Below are 25,316 nucleotides of genomic sequence, written 5' to 3' on the forward strand. Positions count from 1 at the left end.
AATTAATAAAACATATTTTAATTAATTATTTTTTTAGTCCTGTGATATAAAGTGTTTCAAAAATAGCTGTAATAATAATCGAAAACTTAAAGTAATATTTTCTTTTTTTTTGGGCATTTTGTATACAACAAATTAGTTGTATAATTGGTTGCCTAACACGACGACAAATCAACAAAACTTTTAACAAAAAATTGAATTTTGGTCAATTTAACAATGAATAAGCACTAATAAATAAAAAATACTCTCTTATCAAACCTTATCAATTATTACTTAAATCGGTATGGATTATGTAAATTATGGATTAAAAAACGGTTTTTTAATAAAAAAGTAGAATAAAAAAAAACTAATAAAGTAAAAAATAGTAAAAGTAAAAACTTATTTTTTTTAAACACTGTTTATTACAAAAAATGTATAATTGGTTGCGTAACACAAATCGAAAAAAAAATTAATTCAACAAAAAATTGAATTCTTATCTTTCACAATGAATAAGCAATTATAAAAAACATACTTTCATTACATTTTATCTTATTTTAGATTATTTTATCGTTTAATTAGTATGGATTACGTCACTTATGGATTACGATCAGTTTTTTTGACACATCTGAAAACATTTTAAGGTTATGTTGCAGACTTTTATTTTTTGCCTTGTTTAAGCCCAAATAGTGCAAAATGTCGTTTTTCTACCACCCTGTGTTATAAAACATTCATTGTTAGGGCTCCTCGTCGCTTGACCACCCCCACAGTAAGCCCCCTTGAGTGTGAAAATTTTGTTTGCAAAGTAATCAAATTGTTTACGTTGTCAGCAGTTTTGTTTATAAAATGATGCTAAAATTGCATAATTTTCATCCTAACATTGAGGTAATTTTCCCAGATGTCTCGCGAAGTCAACTACGACCGCAAATACCAGGAGGACTTGGAGCGGGCCCAAGCCCTAAGTCTGGAGTCCCTCGCCTTGGAACAGTTCAAAAATAAACGCCTGCAAGAGCTCAATAGTAAAAACGTCTCAGGTGAGCCCCCATGTGCCCCCAACTGTCTCCAAATAACCGCAGTTGTAGTCTCAAGGGCCTCATCAATGAACGCAACCGCCAACCCGCGCCCCCGTCCCGGCCCCTCCGCCGCCACCTCCCCTTCCACCCTCCTCGCACCGCCGCCCCGCAAAACCTCCGCACACGACAGCCCCGATCTGATTTCGTTCGCCAACCCCCCGACCACCACGTACCCCCATGTGGGGTGGGTGACACCCCAGATGTGGTACCGCCCCCCGGCGCTGCCCCCCAAGAACCAGCACCGGCCCCCGCCCCCGAGACCCACAGTGCGCCCCCATGATCTCATCAATTTGGCCCACGAAGACACCAATAGTGTCCGGGTTAGCATTTTGCAGGAATTTGACCCGATTTTATCCTCCGGGGAATACCCGGATTTGAGGACGGTAAGTCCGGATTTTGCCGATGATGGCGCTTCGGTCTACGACGATTACGACCCCTATGATATCTACACGGGCTCGGGGAATAACAGTATGTGTGATCCGGTGTATGCTAAGACAGCCCCCCAGTCGCCGCCCCCGTTGCCCCCACGGGGGTATCTCACCGATAAGTTGAACCTTTTGGATGGGATTGTACGAGTGGGTGAAAAAAATGCACAAAGGGATTCGGATTTGAAGGGATTTTATAATATGGTCAAGAGTGTGAGGGGGAAGTACCGATTTAATGATCCTGATACTAATATGGGATTGGTGATAAGTCCCATGGTTGATTATGAATACAAGGATGGGACGAGTATTAAATTGTGTGTTTACCCCGATTTCGAGGGGGCTGATATCAATAAACCGATCAATTTTACCTGCGATGGTGAGTCACATACTGTATTTTTTTTTACAAATTCTGAAATTCTGAAAAAAAATCTGGTGCTACCGATTTTTACCAATTGTTTCGTGCTACGTCCGCCCCTACATACCAAAATCAAGTAGGATAAGGAATGTAAAAATTACTCGAGGCGTATATAATATTTTTCTAGGCACTAAAGCTGAAACTTGGACTTTTAATAGAAAAAATGATTAATAAAAAAATACAAGAGAAAAAAGAAAAAAACTAAAAAACAAAATACTTACTTTTATAATATGAACTGAAAAAAAAATAAAATCACAAAAAATTTAGCAAAAGAAGCAAAAATTAGGCATCTAGAGAAATGAGTCACAATACAAAATTTAATTAGAAAGGTTAAGATTTTGACAGTTTATCAAATTTTGACAGTAAAGAAAATTAATTACCGTTTATTCTTGAAAAAATATTTTTTTTATATTGTAAATAAATAAAAATTTTAATTACTTTAATTTTTTTTGGCGACAAATCTAAGACGTGTTTTGATTGGTTGGTTTTAAAAACCGTAATTGATTGAAAGGTTAAAATTTTGACAGTTTGTCAAATTATGACAGTAAAGAAATTTAATTAACGTTTATTCTTGAAAAAATAATTTTTTATATTGGAAATACAATAAAAATTTTGATTATTTTAATTTTTCTTGTCGAAAAATCTAAGACGTGTTCTGATTGGTTGGTTTTAAAAATCGTAATTGATTGAAAGGTTAAAATTTTGACAGTTTGTCAAATTATGACAAGTAAAGAAATTTAATTAACGTTTATTCTTGATAAAATAATTTTTTATAATGGAAATAAAATAAAAATTTTGATTATTTTAATTTTTCTTGTCGAAAAATCTAAGACGTGTTCTGATTGGTTGGTTTTAAAAGTCGTAATTGATTGGCTAACAATCGAGCAATGACACTCAACGTATTGAAAATTTTTTAACTTTTTATTCGCCCTGTGGGGTTGGCTCCACCCATTATGCAAAATTAGATCCAATTAAAATAAGATAACTCACACTAAACCCTGATTTGTTCAAATAATTCGAATAATTATTCAGGATTTTTTAAGTGGGTGGAGTTACTTATCGTTGCTAGGTTTTTTGTCGGATTTCGGCCAATAAGAAATAAAAACCGGTTTGTTCTCACGTTAGTGGCAATTACGTGAATGCGAAATGATTATTATTGGCCCTTGTAATTGGACTAAATGTGTCAAACCAATCATATTTAAGATTTTGTAAAAATCTCACCGATTGGCCATAAAAAAACTGTTTTAATTCAATTCAATTTTGCTTTGAAAAAAATGCAAAAATAATGAATTTAAATTGATTTTTTCTAATTGGCCACGAAAAATTAAAGTTAGACAAGGGAAAATTTCGTAGATTTTTTTCTCAGTGAGCGTCAAAAAAAAAACCGCAAATTACGGTTTTCATATGACTTGAAAAATGATAAATTTAAATTTGTTTCCTCAATTGGCTTTGAAAAATCAATCTTTTTCCCAGTTTAGTACCGAAAAATTGCGAACCTATTTGTATTAAAAATTGTGTTTTCAGTTGGCGATAAAAAATTACTGTTACCAACAAATTAACTAATAACTATAAGAGAGAGAGAGAGAGAGAGCAAATAAGAGCGCAAAGCATAATAAGAAAGAGAGAGCGCATATGAGCATAACAGTATGAGAGCTTTTTTATCATAAAAAGGAGCACAAATTTTTAAATATTTTTCAAGCCAAAAACGTTTTTTTTTTATTTAATAAACAATTTGAAATTAAATAGTTGTAAATCTTTTTGTTTTAATTTTAATCAACTGATACAATACAGGGTGTTAAAACAAGCTTGTAAAATGATACAATCGACGAGTCATTTTTTATACAGGGTGTTAAAAAAAGATTGTAAAATGCTACAATCATTTTTAAACACCTTGTATGTAAAATAATCGTCGTATTTGTTGAATTTTCTCGTTTTCAGTTAATTGCAGCATCGAACACGTGACTTTACAACTGACTTGCGACCTCGACGCCCCTTCTAAAGACAAATACACCCTTAAAGTGTGGGGTTGTAATGAGTACCTCGTCCCCACCACATTTCTATCAGACTATGAGTACGTCCATAATTGCATCAAACTCGAAGAAGACATTCTTTTAACCCTAATACCCGATTCTAAAGTCGATAAGTCATTCGCACGAACGGTTAGTCGGTTATCATTATTATTATTATTATTACTAACCGCCGGTTATAGCTCCAGGATGATAACCGTGACCGTGATTTGACCTACGAAGATGTCATACCCAATGACAGTACCATTCATTTGACATATGACAATCTAGTGATCCTTTTGGAAACAGTTGAAAATGAAATGAGGAAATTGGAAGAGGCGGCTTTGCAAATCGAAAAATGCAACAGCCCTTTGACAATGCCGGCCCTTCAACCCTTGAAGGTCATCCAATCGGCGAAATGCGTCATCAACCTTATGGGTAATCTAAGCACACTTGATCTAACATCGGCCGTTGATGATTTACAGAGGATCACGACGAGTCGACCACTTCAATCGCCGTTTAACGACGCGATTTCGAGTACTTGTAATCGAATCCGATTAGCGATTCAGAATCTCATTGAAATGTACTCGCAAGCGTTTAAAGTCGACTTTGAGGTGAAGAAAAACGTGACAAATGAACGTTAGTAAAAAAAAAATTTTTTGGTACACAATAGTTGCATACTGAATTTTTTCTAGCTGTGAAATACGTATCCGATATAATGGAATCGTTGGTGATTCGTGTTTGTGCGATTTATCGGCCGAATGTCGAATGGAAGCATGATTCGTTTATGGTCGCTGCCCAGATATACCATGGTACTAGACCCATGGGTCATCCTGTTTTGTCACAACCTTGTGTTAAAACCGAGGGGGATCATAGATGGCCGGCGAGGATTATTATCGATCATTGGTTTGATATGATGGATGTGCCCATAAGTGCCCTTGCGAGAGAATCAAGACTGAAACTTGTCATTTATGGACGTACCATTGAACCATCAGATGATGCCCAGAATGAACCCAAATATAACCAAGAGGAAATCGGATGGGCGAGTGTACAATTCTTCACATACGATGGGTGAGTATCCAGAAACTTTTATTTTTTTTAAGGCACTAGGTGTAAAATTTAAGGTTCTTGGTGTGAAAGTAAGGCACCAAATGTAAATTATAGGTTTTCTTTAAAAAACCATAAAAAAATTAGAAAAAAAATAAATTTGGCTTAAGGTTCTAAATGTAACATTTAAGGTTCCGTGTGTAAAACTTGTTAATTTTTTTAAAAATTAATAAAAACTTACGTTTTCGTTTATTAATTTATACATATATTTTTACTTAAGGCATCAAATGTAAACTTTAAGGTTCTCAGTGTAAAACTAAGGCACCAGACGTAAATTATATATTTTTTTAATATGAAGGTAACTAAAAATAATAACGTTATGAATAAATTTAAAAATAAGTTAAAATTTTGCTTAAGGTTCTAAATGTAACATTTAAGGTACTGTGTGTAAAACTTGTGCAGTTGCCTTAAAACCAATAAAACAAATGATGTTTTCGTTTTTTTTAATACACATGTTTTTAATTAAGGCACCAAATGTAAATTCTAGGTTTGTTAAAAAAACTAATAAATAATAAATAAAAATGATGAAAAAAATGGATAATGATGAAAAAAACTAAAAAAAGAGAGTGAAAAATAATATATTTTATTTAAGGTTCTGAATGTAACATTTAAGGCACCGCATGTAAAACTTGTTCATTTGCTTAAAAATGAATAAAACACATTACGTTTTTGTTTTTTTTAATACACATGTTTTTATTTAAGGCACCAAATGTAATTTTTTTATGATGATAAAAAGTGGTGAAAATAATAAATAATGATGAAAAAAACTTAAAAACAGCCAAAAATAATTAAAATGATAATTTTTATTTAAGGTTTTTAATGTAAAATTTAAGGCCACGCTCAATTGCTTAAAACGAATAAAAAATACGTTTTTGTTGTTTTAAGTAAAACTTGAGAGATTTATTAAGATTGGTTAAAACTTGAAATAAATTGTTTTTTTTTTGTTAAACACGTCAATTTTTGTGTGGCACCGAATGTAAAACTTGAGGTTCTCGGTGTAACATTAAGGCGCTTTGTGTCAAAAACAAAAAATTAATATTCTAGGTGTTAAATTTAAAGGCGACCAGAAAAAATAGTTTCTATACTAAAATAGTTTGTATACTTAAGACACCGAATGTAAATTTTAGGTTTTCTTAAAAAATAAGTGATGAAAATAAAGTTTACAAGATGAAAGAACAGCGAAAAATAATAAAAATACCAAATTTGATTTAAGGTTCTGAATGTAACATTTAAGGCACCAAATGTAAAATTAAGGCACTCGATGTAAAATTTAAAAAAACACCAAAAAATAAACACTAAAACTTATTTCAACCTTAGAACCATGGTTCAAGGCAACGTCATTCTATCAATATGGCCGCCCGATTCGCAATTCCTCCATGGAGCACCACCAGCATTTGGTACCCATCCCACACCCGATCATCCAATGATGGACATCCAAATCGCAGGTGGCCAACCCAAAACCGAATTCCCGAAGGTGCCACCCGATCTGATACGAAACGTCGTCAAAGGCGACTTTCAAAGTTTAGATCGTTCAACCCAACAACAACTTGTCGATATTTGTGAACAAGATATGTTATGTAAACTACCACCACAATTACGTGAAGTACTATGGGAGAAACGTCACTATTTGTACCATATACCACAAGCACTACCAAAAGTACTACTCGCCGCCCATAGTTGGGAATATGCCTTTTTGCCCGACCTACACGGCATGTTATATGCCTGGCAACCCTTACCACCGATCCAAGCCCTTCAATTGTTACTACCAACGTAAATAAAAAAAATCTAGGGTTATTATTATTATTATTATTATTTTTTTATTTAGTTTCCCAGATCTAGAGGTCCGTAAAATGGCAATTCGCTGGATCAACGGCTTAACCAACGACGAATTGGTTGACTTTTTGCCCCAATTGGTTGTAGCCCTCCGTCACGAGACCTATGAGAATTCGCCACTTGCTCAATTCCTATTGGACCGTTCATTACGCTCGCCCCGATTGGCCCACCACCTCTTCTGGTTGCTAAGTCACGCCCTTCCCGGTTCCAACCCACAAAATTTCACACCGGAATTATGCGATGAGATCACAGTCGCCGAGGTGCGTCATCATCGTCGTATGAAACTCATGTTGAGGGCCCTATTGGCGATTTGTGGTGATTCGCTTCGCAATTGTTTTCTATCACAACAACTACTCGTCAAAGATTTGAATGATTTAGCTGAAACTGTGAAAAAAACAAAAGAATCACAGCGAACACAAGTTTTATATAATCGTTTGCGATTGGTCGATGCGAATCTTGCTGATAATCCGACGAGTTTGCCTTTAAGTCCAACATTGAGAGTTACAGGAGTTGAGATTAAATCGTGTTTTTATTTTCCCTCGAATACTTTACCATTGAAGATTAGTTTTGTTGATGGACGAGGGACTGTAATACCGGCGATTTATAAAGTAGGCGATGATTTGCAACAAGATATGTTGACGTTGCAAATGGTGAGATTGATGGATAAGTTGTGGTTGAATAAAGGGTTGGATTTGAAGATGGTGGCGTTTGTTTGTGTGCCCACCGGGAAAAAGAAAGGTATGAAATTTTACACACACTTGACTTAACTCTCAATGAATATCTGTACCAAATTTGGTTCCAATATCTCAACTAGTTTCCGAGATATCGGAAACATACATTCTAAGGTATATAATCGAAGAGTGCCATGGTTAAGGTTGAAATTTGGCACAGACGTCACTTCATCTCTAATTAGCAATAGTATCAAATTTGGTTCCAAAATCTCAACTAGTTTCCGAGATATGCACAAATATATGTATAGTGTATAATTGAAGTTGGTCATGGTTTAGGTTGAAATTTTGCACAGACGTTACTTTACCCGTAATTAGCAATGGTACCAAATTTGAATCCAATATCTCAACTAGTTTCTGAAATATTGAAAAATATACCTTTTAGGGCATATAATCGAAGACTGCTATGGTTTACTTTGAAACTTCGTATACACGTGATTTTTCCCCTATTTAACAATAGTACCAAATTTGTTTCCAACATCTCAATTAGTTTCTGAGATATCGAAAATTTTATCTAGGGTATATAATCAAGATTGCCATGGTTAAGGTTGAAATTTTACACAGACGTCATTTTATCTCTAATTAGCATTAGTACCAAATTTGGTCCCAAAATCTCAACTAGTTTCTGAGATATCGATACATCTATCAAGGGTATATAATTGAAGGTGGTCATAGTTTAGGGTGAAACTTTGCATAGACGTGACTTTTCCCCTATTTAGCAATAGTACCAAATTTGGTTCTAATATCACAATTAGTTTCTGAGATATCGAAAATTTTATCTAGGGTATTTAATCAAGATTGCCATGGTTAAGGTTGAAATTTTGCACATACGCGACTCTACCCCTTATTAGCAATAGTACCAAATTTGAATTCAAAATCTCAATTAGCTTCTGAGATATAGAAAATTTTATCTAGGGTATATAATCAAGATTGCCATGGTTAAGGTTGAAATTTTACACAGACGTCATTTTATCTCTAATTAGCATTAGTACCAAATTTGGTCCCAAAATCTCAACTATTTTCTGATACATCTATCAAGGGTTTATAATTGAAGATGACCATGGTTTAGGTTGAAATTTTGCACATACGTGACTCTACCCCTTATTAGCAATAGTACCAAATTTGAATTCAATATCTCAACTAGTTTCTGAAATATTGAAAAATATACCTAATAGAGTATATAATCCAAGATTGCTATGGTTTAGTTTGAAACTTCGCATAGACGTGACTTTGCCTCTATTTAGCAATAGTGCCAAGTTTGGTTCTAATACCTCAATTAGTTCTAATTCCTCAATTAGTTTCTGAGATATCGAAAATTTTACTTAGGATATATAATCGAAGATGGCTATGGTTTAGGTTGAAATTTTGCACAGACCTGACTTTACCCTTAATTAACATTAGTACCAAATTTGATTCCAATATCTCAACTAGTTTCTGAGATATGGGAAAACATACATTCTAGAGTATTTAATCGAAGATTGCTATGGTTAAGATTGAAATTTCGCAAAGATGTCACTTTATCCCTAATTAATATTAGTACCAAATTTGGTTAAAAAAATTTAACTACTTTCTGAGATATCGACAAATATATCTAGGGTATATAAATGAAGATGACCATTGTTTAGGTTGAAATTTTGCACAGACCTGACTTTACCCTTAATTAACAGTAGTACCAAATTTGGTTCCAATATCTCAACTATTTTCTGAGATATTGGAAAACAAACATTCGAAGATATATAATCGAAGATTGCCATGGTTAACGTTGAAATTTTACACAGACGTCACTTCACCTCTAATTAGCATTAGTACCAAATTTGGTTTCAAAATCTCAACTATTTTCTGAGATATCGATAAGTATATCTAGGGTATATAATCGAAGATGGCTATGGTTTTGACTGAAATTTGGCACAGACGTGACTTTACCCCTCCTTAACATTATTACCAAATTTGGTTCAAATATCTCAACTAATAAGGAAGTTATGAGTCGTATACAATATTTTTTCTAGGCATGATCGAAATGGTGACGAAAGCTGAAACTTTGCGTAAAATCCAAGTCGAACACGGTTTAACCGGTTCATTTAAGGATAAACCGATCGCCGAATGGTTGGCCAAACACAATCCCTCCGAATTGGAGTATCAGAGGGCTGTGGAAAATTTCACAGCCTCCTGTGCCGGTTATTGTGTCGTAACTTATATTTTAGGTATATGTGATCGACACAACGATAATATCATGTTGAAAACTTCCGGTCATTTATTTCACATCGATTTTGGGAAATTTCTTGGCGATGCTCAAATGTTTGGAAATTTTAAACGGTTTGTGTTTAAATTTATTTAGAAAAAATGTATGTGATTGTGTTTTGTTTCAGAGACCGTGCCCCTTTTGTCTTGACCTCTGACATGGCTTATGTAATCAACGGTGGCGACCGTCCATCGGAAAAATTCCATAAATTCGTCGATTTGTGCTGCCAAGCCTTTAACATAATCCGAGACAACGCCAACTTGTTTCTTTACTTATTCACACTTGTGAGTATGGAAATTGTTTCAAATCGCGATATCTCTGAAACGGTTGCACCGATAAGTATGGAATTTGGTACAGTTGTTCCCCAAACCAGTCTACTTGATTGTCCCAAGTTTCATTCTTAACGCTTCAGCCGTTTCAAAGATATAGCGATTTTTTTGAAACGTGCAATTTCCATACTTTTATTTTTTAGATGGCGTCGTCTGGAATTTGTGGTATGACACCTGAATCGGTGATATATTTGCATAAAGCTCTACTTCCACATATGTCAAATCCGGAAGCCGCCGCCTACTTTGCACGTTTGATTGAAAGTTCACTCAAATCGTGGTTCACTCAATTCAATTTTTTCTTGCACAATTTGGCACAAATGAAATTTGGGAGTGATCATGATCAAGGTTCATTGTTGTCGTTTGTACCTAAAAGGTACAGTATGGCAACTGATGGTAAATTGGTACATGTCCAAGTTGTCAGTTATAAGAAACGTTATGATCCTGATAAATATTATGTTTATGTTTTGAGAGTGACAAGAGAAGGTGATAAGAGTGATATGGAGATACATAGGACCTATAAGGAGTTTTGCGAATTGCATCAAAAATTGTGTATTTATTTTCCCTTGGCCAAGTTACACAGGTGAGATGATAATAATAATATTAGTCTTATTAAAAAAAAATAAAAATATTTTTATCTGAAGAGTGTGTAATCGGTTACATGATTCTGATGACAAACAAAAGATAAGAATGAGAAATGTTTTTGTATTTGTCGAGTGATTAAAAGTTTAAGCTTTTTATCTAAATCCACGAAACAATGCGATTTGTAATTTCATAAAACTTACAAAATTCACAGAAAGACAAAAAAAAACATAAAAACTTTACTCGAGGTTTCAAATGTAATTTTTAAGGCACCGTGTGTAAAACTACAAAAAATTGTCAAAAACGAGTTACTTTTGGTCGGTTTTTTAAAAATACATCAAAATTTACTTAAGGCACCAAATGTAAAATTTGGGCACTAGATGTTAAAATGCTATATCCGATGTTTTCGATGAAGAAATTACAAATTTAACAAGAATTATTATTTGGAACATGTTTGCAAAATTAAGGTTGCCCGTGTACTTAAGGCACTGGGTGTAAACCCATTATTTTTTAAATTAATAAAACAAATTATTTTGTTTTTGTTGAAAAATCGCGATTTTTATATTTAAAAACGAATTACATTTGGTGGGTCAAAATACATCAAAATTTACTTAAAGTACTAAATATAAAATTTGGTTTACTTTAGGCACCAAATGTAAAATTTGAGCACTCGATGTAAAAATGCTATATCCGAAGTTTTCGTTCAAATTAAGAAAAATCATTACTTGGAACAGAGAAAATATCAAAATTTTTCTCGAGGTTCCAAATGGAACTTTTAAGGCACCGTGTGTAAAACAACTAAAAATTATCAAAAACGAATTACATTTGGTGGGTTTTTCAAAAGTACATGAAAATTCACTTAAGGCACCAAATGTAAAATTTAGGCACTCGATGTAAAAATGCTATATATGAAGTTTTTTTATGAAGAAATTACAAATTTAACAAAAATTATTATTTGTCTGCAAAATTAAGGTTACGCGTGTACTTAAGGCACCAAGTGTAAATTAAGGCACTGGGTCGTCATTCGTCATTTTTTTCAAATTAATAAAACAAATTATTTCGTTTTGGTTGAAAAATCAACAATTTTTATTTAAGGCACCAAATGTAAAATTTGGGCACTTGATGTAAAAATGGTATGTCTAAAGTTTTTAATTGATTTAACAAAAATTATTATTTGGGGCATGTTTGTAAAGTTAAGGTTGCGCGGTACTTAAGGCACCAAGTGTAAATTTAAGGCACTGGATGTAAACCCGTAATTTTCTCCAATTAATCAAACAAATTATTTCGTTTTGGTTGAAAAATCAACGATTTTTATTTAAGGCACCAAATGTAAAATTAAGGCACTTGATGTAAAAATTGAAACTATACTAAGCACTCGCACTACTCCCATCTGACAGTTCTTCATCTTCATCATCATCATCTTCATCATCAAAAACCACATTTCTTGGTCTTGTAACAATTGGTTCTTCATCACCACCGAAGAAAATACTCGTCGCTGCACTACTATAGTCCATAGGACTGAAATCCGGTTCTTGGTCGACATAACTTTCATCATCCGACGAATTATCGACATTATTATTATTATTACTTTGGGCAAAATGTATGGTAAAATTACCATCATCGTCATCAACATCGCTCATCTCAGGAGGCGGCGGTGGTGGTTGTTTAGGAGGTGATCTATCCTCAACCTTAAGGTTTCGGGGAGCCGCTTGTGGCTTCGCCGCAACTTTCTCAAAAACGGGGAAAAGATCTGATTCCTCGTCGACATTTTGGGCACCAAATGTAATTTCTTTTTGGGCTCCGTGTGTAAAATTTAAGGTTGAGTCAAAAACGGGCAAACTTTGGGCACCAAGTGTAAGTGTGTCATCTTGTTCATGTGTAATATTTAAGGTTGTGTTTGTCAATGAAGGCTCCGACTTTGCAAAACTTAAGGTTCCGGATGTAATTTCTAAATTTTGGGTTCCGTGTGTCAAATTAAATGTTTCATTTGTCAATGACGGCTCCGACTTGGCAAAACTTGAGGTTCCCGATGTAATTTCTAAATTTTGGGTTCCGTGTGTCCAATTTAAGGTTTCATTTGTCAATGACGGCTCCGATTTGGCAAAACTTAAAGTTCCGGATGTAATTTCGTTGTGTCGTTCTAAATTTTGGGTTTCGTGTGTAACATTTAAGGTTGTGTTTGTCAGTGATGGTTCAGACGTGGAAAAACTTGAGGTTGCGGGTGTAAAACCATTGGTAAGTTGATTTTTTCCTTCTATACGTTGGAAAACGTCGATTTTTGTGGGTTTTTTCCGCACACTGTCATCACTAGACGAGGGCAAATCGCCTAAAATCCTTCATGAATGATCTAATCACTTTCACCAGTGATTTACTTACTTTCGAATTCGGAAAATGTCTTAAATTTAACACCAACAACTATACTATTATCGATTTTTCGTGTTTTTTTGGGTCCTCCGATCAGTTTCGCTTTAAAACCGCCTAGAAGACCCATTTTTGTGATTTTTGCACACGGAAAATCGATAAGATAAGATTGACATTTTTGCGATTATCTTCTAGTTTAAATAACACACTAAAATTAAGAAAATTATTTAAGGCTCTGATTACAAAACGTAAACAAGGCTTTATTTGTAACATTTAAGGCATAAACAAGTAAAATTGTCATTCGTGACACTATTTGCCCAGTTTAAGGCTTCATTTACAAAATTAATTGCATTTGTCAAATTTAAGGCACGATTTACAATAATTGTAATGTCATATGTGGATTTTTTTATAAATTAGTGACCTAATGGCTAGTTTTTGTAAACTTTAAGGCCCAGTTTGCCGAATTTAGAGCTTCAATGTTTTAAAGTTAAGGCACAATTTACAACAATTAAGGTTTTATTAATATTTACTCGTTTTAGAGACATTGTAATTTAAATCAAGGCTGTTTACAAAAGTTTAAGGTTCAGTTTACAAGTTCAAGACTCCACTTTACAAATTTTGTGAGATTTTAACACACTACGATATTTTCAATTAACAAAGATTCGTTTATGCAATTAGTTTAGGCACTACTTACAAACCGCAATTTTTGTCTTTATTGTTTTAAGGTTCTCTTTACAAATTAACGAACGTTTTTACAAAAGTTTCAGACATATTCCAACTTTAAGGTTCAGTTTACAAATTTAAGGCTCCTCTTTGAGATTTTAATACATTACGATATTTTCAATCAACAATCAAAGATTCGTTTATCCAATTTAAGGCACTACTTACAAACCGCAATTTTTGTTTTTATTTATTTAAGGTTCTCTTTACAAATTTACTAACATTTTTACAAAAGTTTCAAGCATAGATTCCAAATTTAAGGTTCAGTTTACAAAATTAAGGCTCTACTTTACAAATTGTGTGAGATTTTAACACTGCGATATTTTCAATCAACAATCAAAGATTTAATTATCCAATTTAAGGCACTACAATTTTTGTCTTTATTTATTTAAGGTTCTCTTTACAAATTTACGAACGTTTAATTTTCATATGAAAATTGTACAAAATATTTTTTAAATTTCAAATATTAAAAATTTTAAGGCACCATTTACAAATTTAACGCTATATATGATATTAGGTCGTTTCGAGTCAGAATGTTGTCAAATTAAAGGTTTTTTTTACGAAACGAAAGCACAGTTTCCAAATTTTTGTTCCAAATTGTAAAATCTAAGGTATAGTTTACAAATCTAAGGCACCAGTTGCAATTTTTACGATATTTTCCAGCAATCAAAGGAGCGTTTTACGTAATTTGAGCCACTCTTTCATCTTGAGGTCTGGTTTTTGAGGTATTAATCTAAGGTTTGTTTTACCCAATTTAAGGCACTTTTTGTCTTAATTCAAATATTAAGGCACGATTTAACAACCCATGTATGGGTTTAGGGTTGCAAATTGTAAAATTTAAGGTTTAGTTTACAAATTCAAAGGTCGTTTCGAGTCAAATTAAAGGTTTTTTTTACAAAACGAAGGCAATGTTGTCAAATTTTAAGGCACAGTTTACAAAAAAAAAAATTGAAATTAAAAAATCTTGTAGTTTGACAACTGGTCTCCACGTGGGCCGTTCAAACATCAAACAAGTGGCCGAAAAAAGGTACCAAGAGGTCAGTTCTTTCATAACATCGTTATTCAAGTGTGCTGATGAGATCGCCCACTCTGATCTAGTCTATACTTTCTTTCATCCGCTATTAAGGGACCAGAAAAGTCCGGAGGATTACGCCCGAAAAAAAGGTAAAGACGAGGCAAAATCCGAGCTATTTCCCACACTATATTTTCTCCCCAGACCGGAAATCCTCACGAAACCAAGTCGGACGGTTAAAAGGACAGCTGAAACTGTCCTTCCAATTTTCGAAGGGTGTTTTCCGGGTCATGGTATACCATGTCCGTGATCTACCATTACTGACCAATGGGCAAGAACCATCAACTTATGTCAAAGTGTATCTCAGACCTGATACTTGTAAAGAAACCAAACGGAAAACAAAGGTTGTGAAAAAAAATTGTCATCCGAGTTTTGTCGAAATGGTGAGTTGTAATTAGTAGAAAAAAAAATTGTATGTCACTCGTGCGTTTTTTTTTTTTTTAGTTGGAGTATCGGATGGCGTTTGAAGTGATACGTGAAAAGAGTCTCCAAGCCACAGTTTGGAATTACGATGCGTTACAAGAAAACGAATATCTAGGCGGCGTTGAATTACAATTGAGCAATTTTGATTTAACCAAAGAGACCATCGAATGGTACCCATTGGTCAATCTGAGTAGATAGCAATTGTTTTAATGAGATTTAACGGTTTTATTTATTGTATTTATACCAAAGTTATATGAAATATAGCATTCCTTGATGTATTTACTGATCATATCATAGTGCATTTCAATTTTTGTAATTTGTCTACAATAAACAGATTTCTATAATAAAAGTAGTTTTTTTTAAAACTAAAAAAAAGTTTGCTAAGTAGTAGAAAAAAAATATGGTGTAAACAATTTTTTGCGTGTTTTGGGTCAAGGTTGGGGTTCTTTAAACTCTTGAGGTTCAACACACCCAAGAAAGTACCATTCTGGTTGCAAACGCGTGGGTAAAATACCGATTGGGTTTCAAGGACGCGAGAATTGCCCTTATCTTGTAGGTTGTAGAAAAAAATTAATAAACTGATAAAATTAGATTCGAGTAGACTTATAAATAAATGTTGTTTTTAATTGGATGACGTAATCGTGAATGAGTAATTAGTAATTAGATCATGTCTAAGACACCGTTGTAAATTTTTATTACAAGAAGGGATTAATAAATTGATCAAATTTAAGTAGCAATTTCCTTTATTTGACTTATTTAGGGCCAGTATTAGATAAGGGACAAAATTCAAGGCTTCACTTTATTATCTAGTTTATAGCGAAATTTTGCATATTTTAGGGCATCCTTTACAAATTGTAAGGCTCTGTTTACAAAACGTAGGCAAGGCTTTATTTGTAACATTTAAGGCACAGACAAGTAAAATTGTGATTTATGACACTATTTGCCCAGTTTAAGGTTCATTTACAAAATTAATTGGATTAATTGAAGTTTTATTAATATTTATCAGGTTTAGAGACATCTCAATTTAAACCAAGGCTGTTTTTACAAAAATTTAAGGCATAGATTCCAAGTTTAAGGTTTAGTTTACAAGTTCAAGGCTCCACTTTAAAAATTGTGTGAGATTTTAACACACTACAATATTTTCAATCAACAATCAAAGATTTGTGTATCCAATTTAAGGCACCACTTACAAACCACAATTTTTGTCTTTATTTATTTAAGGTTTTCTTTACAAACGTTTTTACAAACGTTTCAGGCATAGATTCCAACTTTAAGGTTCCGTTTACAAGTTCAAGGCTCCACTTTACAAATTGTGTGATATTTTAACACACTACGATATTTTCAGTCAAATATTTATTTATCCAATTTAAGGCATCATTTACAAACCGTAATTTTTGTCTTTATTTATTTAAAGTTTTCTTTACAAAACGAACGTTTTATTTTCATATGTAAATTTTAAAAAATAATGAAGACTTCAAATATTTCTAAAAAATTTTAAGGCACCATTTACAAGTTAAATGCTATATATGATATAAGATCGTTTCAGGACAGAATGTTGTTAAAGAAAAGGTTTGTTTAACGAAACTCAGGGACAATTTTTAAATTTTTGTTCAAATTAGTAAAATTTAAGGCACAGTTTACAAATCTTAAATCTCCAGCTGCAATTTTTGCGATATCTTCCAGCAATCAAAGGAGCGTTTTACGCAATTTGAGCCACTCTTTAATTTTTTGGACTTTTAATCTAAGGTTTGTTTTACCCAATTTAAGGCTCTTTTTCCACATTTAAGGTTTCATTTACGAGTTTTAAGGTACAACAAACGAAAATAGAAAATTTTATTTTGTCAGAGAAAAGATACAATTTACTAATTTAGGGTAAAGTTTACACAATCTAACATCCAACTTGACAAAATTTAAGGTTTTAAATAAGGTTCGGGAACGATTTGGATTGTTTTTATAAAATTCGAGTTCATTTTTTAGGATTGAAGCCTTTTTACTTTCTTATGCAAAATTAAGGTTTTGTTTACAACTTTTAAAGTCGTATTTATTTTTTTCATAAGTAAGGCACAATTTTCCAAATTATTTACACCGTTTCAGGAAAATTTCTGTAGAAATTTTGAAAACCTCACCTTGGATGATTTTTACGATTACTTCTAAATAGTATTATTTGTAAAATTTAAGGCACTCATTACATATGTTGTACAATTTATGAATGTAAGACTCCAGGAATTGAATTTCAGAACTGATTTTTTCGTTGAAAACCAAGGCACCATTTACAATTTTAAGGCTTTGTTTGCGCGTTTAAAGGCACACTTTGCTGACATTTAAGAGAGGTTCGGCAAAAAATGTTTAATAGTTCTTTAACACCCATGTATGAGTTTAGGGTTGCACATTGTAAAATTTAAGGTACAGTTTACAAATCTGCAATTTTCGCGACATTTTCCAGCAATCAAATTCTTTCATTTTTTTGGACTATTAATCTAAGGTTTGTTTTACCCAACTTAAGGGACTTTTTCCACACTGTCTTTTTAATCTGAAATCAATTATTGAGGCACGATTCAACAACCCATGTATGAGTTTAGGGTTACAAATTGTAAAATTTAAGGTACAGTTTACAAATCTAAGTTTCCAGTTGCAATTTTCGCGATATTTTTCATCAATCAAAGGAGCATTTTAAGCAATTAATCTAAGGTTTGGTTTACCCAATTTAAGGCATTTTTTACACGCTCCATTTTAACCTCAATTCAAATAATTGGACACGATTTATCACCCCAAGTGTAGGGAAAATTGTAAAATTTAAGGTTCAGTTTACAAATTTAAGGTTCCACTGTGGTAGTTTTCAACAATTTGAGTCAGTCTTGCATATTTTCGCTTCGAGTCACTTTCTTATCGTCTCCTTTGCCCGGAAATGGCCCTAAATTCCACCCCCTTCCCAAACCTCTCGAATTTTAACCTTGACTCTTACCGAAAAGTCATTAAACCATTGCGATTTTCAGCCCGATTCCGAAAACTCAGCAATTAGCAACGACTTTGTAATGCGCAGGACCGCCACAATCCTCACTACCGCTCACTTCCACCGCATATTCAAACTCCTTTCAGATCTCGTTTCCGTCGTTGTCTCACGCGTGCATCGTTCAATTTTCGTCAAAAAAACCGGTAAACCCAACCCTAAAACCGCCCCCACAACCCCAAACCTCGCATTCGACCGGCTTGAAAAAGGGGCGTGTTGCCCCACGAGTGTCATGACCATATGGGAATTGGTGCAGTGAGTGCGACCTAAAACCAGATCGAAAAAAAAAAACAATAAAAAAAAATGGAAGTGTTTCCGACTCTGATTGGCCCAAATGACGACTTCAAAGAGCTATGGGAGGCTGATTTGGACCCGGTGAGTAGTGTGTAAGGTCAGGGGAGGCAAATTATGCGTTTTAAGGTTTAAGGCACCAAATGTAATTTTAAGGCACCAAATGTAATTTTAAGGCACCCGATGTAAAATCACATTATTCACGCCATATGTCATTTCAGGCTCAGCCGGCTTGATTGATAGCGAAAATCAATCACATTTCGTAAAAATTTATCGCTTTGCACACACCTAATCCATATTTTTGTTTGTTATCGCTCGTGGGCCGGCTTGAGTGAAAATTGTGGCCCCTGTGATTACGTAATTATCGTCGCATACATGTAAATCGGTGATTGGTCGAGTGAAATCCGCCTTTCTCTCAATATCTCATCCTCCTTTCGCCAACCCCAAGGTCATTTCAACCCTTTGGGTTTTGTACCACATCAATGCCAAGGTCGCGATGAAAGGTAAAATAACGCAAAGGTCGTTTACACCAAAGTACTGTTAGTTATGCGGCGCGAGGAAAGGAAAAAATCGCAGGCGGCTGAGATTTTGGGTTAAGTCACAGGTAAATTGATTTCGAGTTAGCTAAGTCTGGATTGGGCGTTGACCTCATTGGTCAAGCCCAAAACGCAAAAATGAAAATTTCGGGGCGTTTTATCAACGACTTGGAGTAAACTTTAACCTTAAGGTTGCGTAATAGCGGGTTTTAATTATCGATAAGGTTCGACCACTTTCACTAAGGACCGAAAATGTCATTTTTTGAGGTGTGGTGGGTTTTTGGAATTACTTGAATTTCCGGAATTTTACATGGAAAGTTTTGAAGAATTACCAGAGTCCGGGTACGCAGAAATCAAACTATTTTTAATTCAAATGTAAATACAGACACTTACGGATAAACAAATCTTTTACCGGTTTTTTACGAGATTAGATGATGTTTTTTTCGGAATTGTAAAACGAAAACAATAACCGGAATCGGGTCAAAGTGACCTGCTTTACCGGCTTGGGTGCGGTCTCATTTCAAAATTTTCTTATTTTGTAAAACCTTAGAAATTAAGGCCAGTTTTTATCAAGTTGAAGCTCTAAATTCTCCTTTTGCAAAATTAAAACAACATTCAAGGTTTCGTTTACAGGTTTTAAGGCACAATTTAGGAAATTTTGAATTTTCGAAATGGATTCAGGGACTATTTTAGACCATTTTTGGGTGATTTTCACACTTTTTACTTCAAAAATTTGTTGTATGTAAGATTTAAAGTTTCATTTTTATTTTACTTCATTTAAGGTTTTCTTTTATTAAAGATAAGGTACAATTTATTAATTTAGGGTACAGTTTAACAAAATTTAAGGTTCCAAAGAAGGTTCAGGGACAATTTGGATTATTTTTATAAAATTCAAGATTGAGCCTTTTTTACTTAAAAAAAATTACCTTTTTGCTAATTTTAAGGCACCATTTACAATTTCTCTTGCAAAATTAAGGTACCATTTACAAATTTAATGTTTTGTTTCCAACGTTGAAGGTCGTACTTACATAAGTTAAAATGATTTTAAAAATTAATTTTATCATAAGTAAGGCACAGTTTCCAAATTGTGGTGCCGTTTACACAATGTTCGATTCGGGAAAATTTGTGTTGAAAACCTCACAATGATTTTTACAATATTTTAATTAAATTTTTACGATTACCTCAAAATAGTATTATTTGTAAAATTTTAGGCACTTTATACACATTTAAGGTTTCATTTACGAGTTTTAAGGTACAAGAAACAAAAATTGAAAATTTTCTTTTGTCAGAAATAAGACATAATTTACTAATTTAGAGTAAGTACAGTTTCCACAATTTAACGCCAAATTTATCAAAATTTAAGGTTTTAAATAAGGTTCAGAGGAACAATTTGCATTGTTTTTATAAAATTCAAGTTAATTTCTCTAGATTGAGGAATTTTTTACTACCTTTTTACTAATTTTAAGGCACCTTTTAGAATTTCTTCTGTAAAATTAAGGTATCATTTACAAAATTAAGGTTTTGTTTACAACTTTTAAGGTCGTATTTACAAAAGTTAAAATGATGTGAAAAATTAATTTTGTCATAAGTAAGACTATTTTCGAAATTGTAGTGCCGTTTACACAATGTAATGTTTGATAAACAAAAAGAGAAAATATTATTTTATCAGAGATAAGATACAATTTACTAATTTAGGATAAAGTTTACACAATCTAAACAAAATTTAAGGTTTCAAATAAGGTTCAGGAACGATTTAGATTGTTTTTATAAAATTCGAGTTAATTTTTTTGGGATTAAGAACTTTTCACTTCAAAAAATTTTCGTTTTCACAAACATTTAAAATTTCTCTTGCAAAATTAAGGTTTTGTTTACAACTTTTAAAGTCGTATTTAATTTTTTCGTAAGTAAGGCACAATTTTCCAAATTATTTACATTTTTGTAGAAATTTTGAAAACCTCACAAAACCTTGGATGATTTTTACGATTACCTCAAAATAGTATTATTTGTAAAATTTAAGGCACTCATTACATATGTTGTACAAATTATGAATGTGATACATTTATGACGTTTTGCGTCTAACAAGTGTTTTTTTACTACTTTCGTACGAAAACCAAGGCACCATTTACAATTTTAAGGCTTTGTTTGCGCGTTAAAAGGCACACTTTTCTGACATTTAAGAGAGGTTCTGCGAAAAATGTTTAATAATTCTTAAGGTTTAAGGTTTTTTTCGAAGTTTTAAGGCGCCTTTTTGTATAATTTAAGGTTTAGAGGTTTTGATTTTGCTATGAAAAGTTTTGGGCACCATTTACAATCTGTGGGTTCCAAGATTTACTTTTTTGCAAATTTTAAGGTTTTATTAATAAATCTTTCTAGAAAGTATTTTTCGTGTCGGTATCTCTCCAAATGAGTTTATTATCAAGGAAACAACCAATCGACTCGTCTCTCAACCTTATCGTTATCGCCATCCTGTCCCAATTCCTCCCGAAAATAACCCACTTTAAGTGCCACTTTTCCATTTCGAATTCCTTTAATTTCACGCCAAATCTTCGCCATTTAACTCGACCGGAAGAAGATAACCACCGGAAATTCACGACAAAAGAATGAAATGGAAGAAAAAAATTATTAAGTAGGCCATTTAGGCAATATTTAAATCGCAAACTAAGCGATTTTTTTTCCTTGTCTAGTCAAGTGTAACGAACGCTTGAATCGACAATTTTTTTTTCTTCATTTCGGAGACGGAAACAAGTTGAATGACCTGAAACCACTTGATTAACACTTATTAACGCCTCCGGACGATTTATTGACAGGTGGATTACCGGACATTTCCGGTAATGTCCGGAAATGGAGGCAGGAAGTCGATAAGATACTTTAATTGGTCGAAGATGGCCGAGAGTTGAGACACAATATGCTATTGTTTCGCGCAACCGTACTTCCGACATGTTTGCTTTTTCACAGCCCACTTGGATTCACATGTTGATGATTTTAAGGCACCATTTACAGAAAATTCTATTTCTTCATATCTCGAAAGACTAAATTTAAGGCACTTTTTACAAGTTACTAAAATTCCTGATTTTCACATTTTTTGACATTTGGTATTTAAGGCACCATTTACAAACTTACATGATCCAGAAATGTGAAAGTTTGCCTTGAAAAGCTGAAATTTTCTAACATGAAGTTTTTATTCACACTTGTACCAAATCTATTTACACGTTTTTAGGCACATTTTTCTAAAATTTAAGGTTATCATTTTTCTTAAGGCTCCGTTTACAAATTTTAATGCACTATTTTAAAAAAATAAACTATTTTTGAATGTTTGAATTTAAGAAAAATTTTCATTAAACGTCAAAGGTTAATCACATTTGAGAACCTAAGGCACACTTTACAAAATTAAGGCTCGTTTTACAAGTTTTAGGTTTATTTGTAATAAGGATTTGTATGAAATTTGACTTTTGACTCAATATATTTAGAAACTAATAATTGCTGAAAAAGGGTAAAATTTAAGGCAACATTTACAAACGTTTCATTAATTTTTAGGCACACTTTCCCAAATTTTAAGGTTTTTTTCAATTTATTTTAAATTCTAGTAATTTTCTTATCAAACCAAGGCAAATATGTAGTTTTTCACATGCAAAACTGAAGGCACAATTTACAAATTTAAGGTTTTTGTCAAATTTTTTGCAAACTAAGGTTTTATTTTGCCATTTTAAGTACATTGTTTCTAAAGATTAATATAAAATTAAGGTTGTGTTCACAAATTTTAAGGCACCATTTACAAATATATGAATTTGAGACTAATCTTTCCATACGGTTATCATATTTGAGAATCTAAGGCACAGTTTACAAATTTAAGGTTTTCATCAAATAATTTACATTTTAAGGTATATTTTCACTGATTTGTGTTTATTTTTTCTAAAGTTTAAGGTACTTTTAATATAAAATTAAGGTCTTGTTTACAAATTTTAAGTTACAGTTTACTAATTTAAGGTTTTTGTCAATTAATTTACATTTTGTGGTATAATTTCACTAATTTGAGTTCATTTTTTTTAAGATTTAGCTACATTCAATAAAAAATTAAGGTCTTCTTTACAAATTTTAAGGCACAGTTTAAAAATTTACGGTTTTGGTGAAACTATCTATTAATGTGGTATTATTTTATCAGTTTGAGAACATTTTTTGTTATTCTTTCGACATGTATTTTAAGGTTTTGTTTAGAAATTTTAAGGCACCATTTACAATAAACGTATTTTTGAATATATGAATTTGAGATAGTTTCTTCATACGCTCTCATATTTATTACATATTGATTTAATATTAAGGTATTATTCACCAATTTGAGTGCATTCTTTTTAAAGTTTAAGGTACAGTTTACAAATTTAAGGTTTTGGTCATACTATTTATGTAATGAGGTAATATTTTACCAGTTTCAGTGCATTTTTTGTGATTCTTTAAGAAAAATTTTAAGGTCCTGTTTACCAATTTTAAGGCATCATTCATACAAAACTTATTTTTGGTTATATGAATTACTTTTTTCATACGGAAATCTTATTAATACTTCAAAATCTAAGGCACAGTTTACGAATTTAAGATTTTCATTGAAAAATTTACGTTTTGAGGTATAATTTCACCAATTTGGATTCATTTCTTCTTACTGTCAATATAAACTTTAGGTCCTGTTTCCAAATTTAAGGCACACTTTACAAACTTAAGGGTTTCATCGAGTAATTCACATTTTGAGGAATAATTTCACCGATTTGAATTCATTTTTTCTTACTTTTAATATAAACTTAAGGTCTTGTTTCCAAATTTTAAGGCACAGTTTACAAACTTAAGGTTTTCATCTAGTAATTTACATTTTAAGGTATAATTTCACCAGTTTGAATTAATTTTCAGTTACTGTCAATATAAACTTAAGGTCCTGTTTACAAATTTTAAGGCACAGTTTACAAATTTAAGGTTTTGGTCAAACAATGTAATGGGGTTATTATTTGACCAGTTTGAGTACATTTTTTGTGATTTTTTTCAAGGTTCTGTTTACAAATTTTAAGGCACCATTACCGCTTTGCAGCGTTCTTGTTCTCTCACAAACGTGCCTTAGTGACTTTTTTCCATTTGAACGGTACTTGCATTCCATTGATGCCGAGGCCTCTAAACCTATTACAATCTCATTACGTTCATTCATAACACAAAATAAAACCTTGTTTTGATTATAACTTTTGCAAAATTAATATCCGGAAATAAATTTCCGTCACTTATGACCTTGAAATAAAACATCTGCAAAAAAAAGGTCATCACAGCCATCGCGATGATTCCAAGACGTGTGAATGACTTCAGTGGTCTGTTTTATGCATCTAGAGTGGAACAACGTTACGTCATACGTTGCGTTTCTCACACTTTAATCCAATTAGTGTTAAATGGCCACGAGATGGCGTTGATTACTATTAACAACGACTTGTCCCAGTCCCTAATTAGGATAATTTGGGGCATTGGTGAGCATGGAAACGGCCTAATTACCCCCCTTATCACTTAATCGATTTCTTATCAGTGGCGTAACAACTTTTAAAAAATTGTTTTGAAACGATTAAGCTAAAAAATGATAATTGCAACCTTATCGCAGCAAAATTTATTTTTTTTCCACTGGTAGTGTTATTTTGGGTCGTAAACCGGGATTTGGTAGATAAGCCGATGATTAAATCCGGTTACTAGGTAAGAAAGTTGGGAAAATGGTTATTGAGTTGTGAAAAACCATGCGAAATCGTTTTGTATTGTTTTGAGGTAGTGTGTTGGAGGTTTACAATCACAATAGCACAAAAAATTTATTACAAGGTCGCATGATGCAGAATCCTGGAATTTGAAATGCGGGAAAAATTCATGTACGCCACTGGTGACGATTGATTATGTGTTTTTTTGCATTGTTATCGGGGTATTTGCACGGTTTTTGTGCAAATAAATGGTTATCGCAGGCGGCGTGTTTGGCTAATAAACGAAGTTTTATTTAGTAATGAAACAAACAGGTTTTTTTATCTATTGGATACAAAAAAATCAAGTTTTGCGAAGTTGAGTATTTTTATAAAAAAAAGGATATTAAATTAATAAAACAAAAAGGAGAATAAGAAACAAAAAAGATTACAATAAATAAGAAAAAAATTCTGTTAATAAAAAACGCTAAAATCATTAAAAACTGCTTTTTGTAAAGAATAAA

The 25,316-nt window shown here is 32.7% G+C and overlaps 3 protein-coding genes across 6 annotated transcripts in view; 2 read left to right on the forward strand and 1 right to left on the reverse strand.

Moving 5' to 3' along the window:
* Positions 1-600: 600 nt before the first annotated feature.
* Positions 601-15,563, forward strand: LOC123009562 (phosphatidylinositol 4-phosphate 3-kinase C2 domain-containing subunit alpha). Of its 2 annotated transcripts, none has more exons than XM_044405960.1 (14): positions 601-742; positions 872-1,007; positions 1,056-1,847; positions 3,825-4,045; positions 4,096-4,531; positions 4,588-4,963; positions 6,317-6,769; positions 6,825-7,570; positions 9,567-9,873; positions 9,927-10,083; positions 10,272-10,708; positions 14,759-14,952; positions 15,005-15,243; positions 15,305-15,563. In XM_044405960.1, exons 2-14 carry the CDS (start codon positions 872-874, stop codon positions 15,479-15,481), a joined length of 4,671 nt encoding a protein of 1,556 aa, XP_044261895.1. In that variant the 5' UTR covers positions 601-742; the 3' UTR covers positions 15,482-15,563. The 2 variants fall into 2 exon arrangements, with proteins under 2 accessions (XP_044261895.1, XP_044261896.1); XM_044405961.1 differs by having other exon boundaries at positions 642-778.
* LOC123009564 lies at positions 11,709-13,207 on the reverse strand. Its single transcript, XM_044405962.1, has 2 exons — positions 13,084-13,207; positions 11,709-13,033 (listed from the first exon to the last, which is right to left on the reverse strand). The coding sequence occupies exons 1-2, from the start codon at positions 13,196-13,198 to the stop codon at positions 12,075-12,077; spliced, it is 1,074 nt and encodes a 357-aa protein (XP_044261897.1). The 5' UTR covers positions 13,199-13,207; the 3' UTR covers positions 11,709-12,074.
* A 2,785-nt stretch (positions 15,564-18,348) lies between the features above and the next one.
* Positions 18,349-25,316, forward strand: part of LOC123009742 (cyclic AMP response element-binding protein A-like) — a 23,549-nt gene continuing 16,581 nt past the window's right edge. For 2 of the 3 annotated variants that reach the window (XM_044406249.1, XM_044406250.1), the window contains exon 1: positions 18,349-18,665. In XM_044406249.1, the coding sequence (XP_044262184.1) occupies positions 18,594-18,665 (72 nt within the window). In that variant the 5' untranslated portion in view covers positions 18,349-18,593. The remainder of the gene's footprint in view (positions 18,666-25,316) is intronic. The other variant, XM_044406251.1, reaches the window with a different exon arrangement.

Source organism: Tribolium madens, unplaced genomic scaffold (genome assembly GCF_015345945.1).
Source record: "Tribolium madens isolate multiple individuals breed KSU strain unplaced genomic scaffold, Tmad_KSU_1.1 Scaffold_7;HRSCAF=85;Tcas5.2_LG10, whole genome shotgun sequence".
Lineage (NCBI taxonomy): Eukaryota > Metazoa > Arthropoda > Insecta > Coleoptera > Tenebrionidae > Tribolium > Tribolium madens.

What these genes read in the sequence shown, in the direction of transcription:
- LOC123009562 (XM_044405960.1), top strand. Translation starts at nt 872, where the DNA reads ATGTCTCGCGAAGTCAACTACGACCGCAAATACCAGGAGGACTTGGAG. An exon ending in ATAAGTCATTCGCACGAACG is followed by an intron (nt 4,046 to 4,095) that starts GTTAGTCGGTTA and finishes CGCCGGTTATAG; the next exon opens with CTCCAGGATGATAACCGTGA. An exon ending in TTCTTTACTTATTCACACTT is followed by an intron (nt 10,084 to 10,271) that starts GTGAGTATGGAA and finishes TTTATTTTTTAG; the next exon opens with ATGGCGTCGTCTGGAATTTG.
- LOC123009564 (XM_044405962.1), bottom strand. Translation starts at nt 13,198, where the DNA reads ATGGGTCTTCTAGGCGGTTTTAAAGCGAAACTGATCGGAGGACCCAAA. An exon ending in GACATTTTCCGAATTCGAAA is followed by an intron (nt 13,034 to 13,083) that starts GTAAGTAAATCA and finishes GAAGGATTTTAG; the next exon opens with GCGATTTGCCCTCGTCTAGT.